The following is a 6822-nucleotide window of genomic DNA, read 5'->3' on the forward strand; positions in this document are numbered from 1 at the left end:
GGATCTGCTCCTATGAAAGCAGCATAGTAGCCTTCTATTGAGACGGAACAGTTGCTAATGTTTGACAGTAAGACCAGAAGCAACACTTTTCCTGCCTTGTATCCTTGAGCATGTTAAAGGATCTGCTCCTATGAAAGCAGCATAGTAGCCTTCTATTGAGACGGAACAGTTGCTAATGTTTGACAGTAAGACCAGACGCAACACTTTTCCTGCCTTGTATCCTTGAGCATGTTAAAGGATCTGCTCCTATGAAAGCAGTGTAGTAGTCTTACTATTGAGACGGAACAGTTGCTAATGTTTGACAGTAAGACCAGAAGCAACACTTTTCCTGCCTTGTATCCTTGAGCATGTTAAAGGATCAGCTCCTATGAAAGCAGTGTAGTAGTCTTACTATTGAGACGGAACAGTTGCTAATGTTTGACAGGAAGACCAGAAGCAACGCTTTTCCTACCTTCTCTACTTCCTCCTTCCCCATTAAGCCATAGAGATAAAGGTAAAATGTTCTGTTTTTATTACTGTTTCACTGAATTAAATGCATTGGTTAAATGCTCAAATCCATATTTCTTCCCCTTTCCCGCTCCTGTGGGTGTCATGACCACATGTTCAAATACTTTTGTCCGTATAGTGTTCGTCTGAGACTTGCCCCGACACTCTTAACAGCACTTAACACATCTGCGACTATTAACTGGCTCCCTGCACTCTCACCTAAACCATCTGTCACCTGTGCACAGGTAACTCAAGCTTGCAAACAGACGCGCATGGATTAAGACATGCACACTGTAATTTTAGGTGATGCTTTTTACAATTCTACAAATTCCACAAATGTTATTTCACATAATCTTTACTACTCTTTTCTCAAATTCAGTGTTCATGACTCAGTGAGCAGTTGCTGTAAAAGACTGTACTGTAGCGTGTTACGTTTGTTATGCAATATTATCACCCAGACAGATGGGTGCGAGAACGCTATGGCCTCCTTGTTTCTTCTTCTTTTTGGCTGACTAACTCTGACTGAAGAAACAACAGCAGATCAAATGCAGAACATATGTGTTGTTTCAGATGGTAGAAATAATGCTTCTGAAGCAGCAAATCGACCTCAGATCTATACTGTCTTTATCATAATATCCCTCATATGCAGGATAATGTCCAGTATTACCTGGATTAGGGAATATTTTCATTTGGAAAATGATTGTAAAATTGTATTGTATGAAAAAAAATGTGAGTAAAACGAATTGTTTGTGTTAATAAACTGAAATAAATAAAGATTATTGTACATCTAGTGGAACACATATACAGTATATCAGTAAATAAAGTCATGCCATGAAATGAAAAGCTCTGAGCCAAAGTTCAAGTCGGGATCCTGAAGCTCTCTTCTCCCACCCATCGGTTACACGTGGTACTGCAACAACAAGCGACATCTAGGTTTTGTAATCTCAAATTGCAGATCACGCGTGACTGATTTCTGACTTTGAGACCTGAAAAATCCAAATCCAAACATATATTTGTAATTCATGTTGATTTTCACGGCACTATGTCCCTCAGTGCTAAATTACTTGGCTGGAAGTACTTTTACAGTTCTGCACTTCATCACTGTATGTCGGAACAGTTAACTCAAAACAAACAAATGCATCGTCGTAGATAAAAAGTTTACGCAACATAAAAACTTCCATGCATTTTAGTCAACAAGTTTATTACCTGGTCACATCTTGTGGATTATTGGTCCTTGCTGCCTCCAAAAGGGCATCACCTTATGAGATAAAAACAAGACAAAATATATATTTTAAAAAGACAAGTCAAGAGATTATCCCGTCGTAAATCTGGATTACTTTTTACAATATTAGCAATAATATAACTCTCAAATTGTACTGAACCTGTATATTAACGGTATATATACTACTTGTAGGAACCAATATACGTTTATGTATGTTTCCTGTAGGTGTATTCAAGGGTGCTGCCAGGCTCACAGACAGGAAATTGTTAAGGGGTGAGCCGGAAGGCATACAAATTTTGACAGCTGGGAGCGGAATTGTGTTCTACCGGTTCTGGAGGAGGCGGGGCTAGTGACGTCAACACCAAACGGTCCTCCAAGGAACTTCTGTTTCACCCTAATGTTTCTCGACCCATGGTCCAGGTAAAGATTAATTGTTTGTTCCATTCTTAAAATAATATTATACACAGTTGTTTTGAAGGCTTTTGCTACTGGAATACACGAGGAAATGGAGTAAGTGCACGTTTCTAAGACACAAATTCTCCTTGTCAGATACGGTGGCAAACTTCATGAGACAATAATAAGATAATAAGACAATAATAATTGAAGAGGTCAATTCACATTTCTCCTGCTAAAATTCTCCATAGTAGCCAGCCCAGTGCTGGCGGCTAATTCAGTGCTAATTCCCGATATGCTAGGTTAAAGGCTAATGTGCTAAATGTTGTAGCTATGACTGACAGTAAAACATAACATTGTTAATGTGTCACTTTCTTCGCTAGCCTATGTTGTAGTCAGTTTCAGCAAGGAAATCCATATTTTTGTAGATCTATTATATTAATCTTAGAATACTATGGGGTTTCATTCCAGGGCTAACTGGTAACTAGCTAACTTTTATATTCCCAGTTATCCTGTCACATACTGACATACATGCAAAAAACATACATGTGGCCATTTTTTGTGTGTTACATCATAGTTATCACATCAAAATATCAGTGATTGTTATTGTGAATATGTCACTTTCTTGGGTTTGTTGTGACTGACTTTATGGTTGCATGTGTTTGAATCTGAATTCCAAACTTAGCCCGGCAGTGACGTCACAACCAAGATGGCGTCGCTTCAGAAAACCTGCTGGGGGGCATGTCAAAATCACCATTTCATTTCACTCATATATTTCATACTTATCTATGACAGCAATATGACAAAAATGTGTTATTAAGTGGGTACTTTTAATGTAATGGCTGCATTAAACCAAATGAAGAAGAAGATCCAACAAATTTCTGGCACTTAAAAGTACTTTTAGTCCATGTGGCGGGTTATTTAGCAGTCTCACTCCATTTAAAAAAAATGTATGGACAATGACTCAACAATACAGTTTGGGGATTCAATTCCACAGAATGCTACAATGCTACATTTGAGTAGTTTGTAATGTTACCAATGTACTGGGGCAAAATTGTAGCTTCATTTTTTATCAAAAACTGAATCATGCTAAAATTAGGGCATTCAAAACCGAGGTTCCACTGTAAGTACCTAATAAATACGAAAAAAATTAATTATGATGAATGCATACATTTTTTAAAAGAGTTTGGTACCTTTGTTATCAGAGTCTTTCTTCAGGCAGAAAGCCACGGCTGCGGCAGATATCAGACCGGCAGAGGCCACCTGTGCCCCGCTGGCTCCTCCTCCTGTACCCCGTCCCTCACCTCCATCTTTCTGACCAGCATCCTCCCAGTACAGCTTGTTGTGGCGCCCTCTGCTGGCCAGCGCGGCCCAGGAGCTGCGCCTGTTCTCCAGGTTCGACAGCCATCTAGGGGCGAGATGGTGGTACTGCACCGATTGAATCCCACTGTTAGCCGCAGTGTCATCAGCCAAAATCCCCCGTCTTGAAACCCGGGACGTGGATACGATGGGGTTGCGGCTGTTTTCCGCCGGTGGCTGTCGGATACCCTGACACGCGGGAGCGCCTGCACTTGTCTGGAGGACACGGCTGCACGGTGACAGGCTCCGTGACCTTCGTGCAAATAGCCTGGTAGGAAGAGACGATAACATGGCGAAAAACTCACCCGTAAAAGACGCTAGTAATAAAACCCCTTGGTTATCAGGTAGCAGTGAATAAACCTCATAAAGGAACCAGCATGTTATATCTAATGATGCGGCTCGAGTGTCTTTACGTGGAGCTATTTACAAGAGCCACGCGCATTCAAACGTTTTGCCTCATCCTAGCATGGATGGTGCTCGAATTGCGCGGTGCACACTGGGAAATGTAGTTTTTAACTTGGTGTCTCGCTTGTATCATGTGTATGACGACAGTACACATGAATACAACAAAGTATTGGCTGCTTAACTGAAATCACCTTCTAGAAAAGAGACTAAGTACGTGTGTTTTATAGCTGATGGTCACTAAGTAGTATATAGTAAACTATATTAAAAGTGCTCCATATTTTTTTTTTACTATTCAATTCCATTCTCCTCCACTTATCTGGGTCTGGGTCGCGGGGTCAACAGTCTGTAGGGAAGACTTCCTGGTCCCCCGGCCGCCTCCTCCAAGGTGTTCCCAGGCCAGCTGTGATACATAATCCCTCCAGCATGTCCTAGTCTATTTATTGTCCACATTATTATTATTATTTATTATTATTTATCTTCTTTTGTCTCTGATATTATACGGGAACCAGGCAGCGACATTTCGTTAGCAATTTCACTGCTGTGTTATTGTGCAATGACAATAAAGGAAGTCTATCTATCTATCTGTCTAGGTCTGACCTGGGGCCTTCTCGGGACTAGATACCTGAGCCACCTCAACTGGCTTCTCTCGATGTGAAGTAGAACCGTCTCGACTCTGAGCTCCTCCCGGATGACTGATAGGGTGAGTCCAGCTAACCTAAAGAGAAGAGGCCATTATTTATTAGTACTATATTGTAATGCTTCTTTTGTTTTGCTAGTTTTACTTGCTGTTACATATTACTACCACTAGATGTCATCAAGTAACAGTAAAGCTAACATGGCAAGTACAGTATTGTTAAATGTTGTAGAACATTTAAGCATTAATTTCTCATACAGACTAAAAAAAGATCATCTCACCGTCTAATTGGAATATTGTGTGTGAGACATGCAAAGAGACTCAATCAAATTTCCACTGTTCAAGTATGAACGGGGAGCATGCTATGTCCGATACTGTAACAAACAACTGCTGCAGCCTTAGTGTGTGATCCAAAATGTTCTGGCTTTGTGTTCAGTCTGCTCTAAAATGGTGGTGGCTTCCACAGCTGCATGGAGCTTTAATCTATTAAATGGATATTTTTATGTCATGGTAGGTGACTTACTCTGCCACACCAGGCATGAATCATTGAGGACATCATGCTCCGTCATCATAAATCTACTTGCACCTTCCCACCCATTTCATTAGAATGGGATGTGTGTGTGTGTGTGTGTCATTGTAGGCACCTGAACAAATAAGAGTTCTTCTCACCAACTAATCTATTTGTGCACCACACACAAGTAACACATTTAACACCACATTTAACATGCAATACTATGAAGTGTCATTTACAAAGAGAGGTTATAATTTATCACATTGCACAAAAATACACTTTATTCATCCAAAGAGCAATTGTCACCTGAGATTGACAAGGATTAAAAAATGCCAGAGTAGCAATTGTGCTAATTTTTGCATGAAGCGGGAAATATGTTGACCTCACAAACTCAATAAGACAAAATGTCAGCCATGAAAATGTCAGTAATAATTTAAATGTAATGACAGAGCAGGTGTCATTTGCATTGCATATGAACAGCTTACAGTATTTGACTGTCTGGAACTGACATTAAATGTACCTTAAATGCTATGTAAACACTGTGATATTATCCTATAGCGACACAGTGTAAGTCACCAATGAATTTGACAAAGAGGGACTGTATGTGACGTAGTCAACAAAGGATAACAATGGAGGATATCCAGAATTTGGATATTTATTCAGCATCAGTATTATTTTCATTCACTGTCATTAGACCATTAATAATATGAAAAAAAGTAAAGTCGACTGCAACATTTATGTTTGAACAGCATAAATAAACCTTTCTCCGTATGTGTGTTTGTTTTTCCAAGTAAGTTACTTAGTGTGTGTATGATTTCCTGTTCCCGAGGCTCTGTTCAGGGACACTGCTGTGAGCGCCTAGTTCAGGGTTATATATATATTTATTAGAAGCTTCATAGCTGGCATTAGAACCGAACCAGACATGCAACATGACAGGACAGGGACTTCTGTCAACACGCCCCTAACTAATTCTCAGCAGCATAGTGCTGTGTTTTCAACAAAGGGTGCATAGTGAAATATTATTTCACCACAGTCTTATCAAAAGGCCGTGTGTCTGAAAACAGGAAACCAAAAACACTGTTCCCATTAAATCCACCATTAGGAAGTTTCTAATTAACTGTGTTGCCCACACAATATACAGTATGACTTTGGATACCCTTTTTAAACTATTAGCAGGGAAATGTACATCAAATACAGTGGTGTGAAAAAGTGTTGTTTTTTTTTTGCACGTTTGTCACACTGAAATATTTAAAATCATCACACAAATATAAATGATAGCCAGTGACAACACAACTGAACACAAAATGCAGTTTTTAAATGAAGCTTTTCAGCCACAATGAAGGGTTTTCCAACATGAGGCGCCTTTGTAAGGTCATGCCACAGGATCGTTCCACAATTCAGGGCAGGCCTTTGACTAAAGGAGACATTATTATATTATTATACTCATTGTCAGGCCTTTGTATTGAGTTCTGGACTCCTACGGAGCAGCTACACACGATAACACTCACAGAAAGTTTCCTAGATCTTCCAGACTCTGCGCCTCTTCCTGCAGTGTTTCCTTGAGTTCCCTGCCTCGGGCCCAAACGGTCTATGTAATTCAATCTACTCCCGGCTTTCCTCCAGATACGTCTCCTGTTGAGCCCACTCCGCTGTGATTGGTCACACTCCCAAGGACTTCTGGACAGCTGCTTAACTCCACTTCCTAATTTTGTCGGTACAGGAGTTGATAGTGAATGGCGATTTATCTTTTTTAAATGTCCGCTTTTAACGTAAGTCATAGCATAACAATCAGTTGTGGATTTTTTTTTTTTT

The 6822-nt window shown here is 40.0% G+C and overlaps 1 protein-coding gene and 1 long non-coding RNA gene across 2 annotated transcripts in view; one reads left to right on the forward strand and one right to left on the reverse strand.

The window, feature by feature from the left end:
* LOC144899678 (uncharacterized) overlaps positions 1 to 2116 on the forward strand; it is a 33041-nt gene extending 30925 nt beyond the window's left edge. Inside the window, exon 3 of the long non-coding RNA XR_013628019.1 lies at positions 1934 to 2116. This is a non-coding gene — a long non-coding RNA (uncharacterized LOC144899678). The remainder of the gene's footprint in view (positions 1 to 1933) is intronic.
* clpb (ClpB family mitochondrial disaggregase) overlaps positions 1 to 4225 on the reverse strand; it is a 36129-nt gene extending 31904 nt beyond the window's left edge. The window contains exons 1-2 of the mRNA XM_058079437.2: positions 3295 to 4225; positions 1693 to 1744 (exon numbers count right to left, since the gene is read on the reverse strand). Coding sequence (XP_057935420.2) covers positions 1693 to 1744; positions 3295 to 3751 — 509 coding nt within the window. The 5' untranslated portion in view covers positions 3752 to 4225. The remainder of the gene's footprint in view (positions 1 to 1692; positions 1745 to 3294) is intronic.
* Between the last annotated feature and the right edge of the window lie 2597 nt (positions 4226 to 6822).

Source organism: Doryrhamphus excisus, linkage group LG8 (assembly GCF_037039965.1).
Source record: "Doryrhamphus excisus strain RoL-2023G ecotype Guam linkage group LG8, RoL_Dexc_Guam_v1.1, whole genome shotgun sequence".
Lineage (NCBI taxonomy): Eukaryota > Metazoa > Chordata > Actinopteri > Syngnathiformes > Syngnathidae > Doryrhamphus > Doryrhamphus excisus.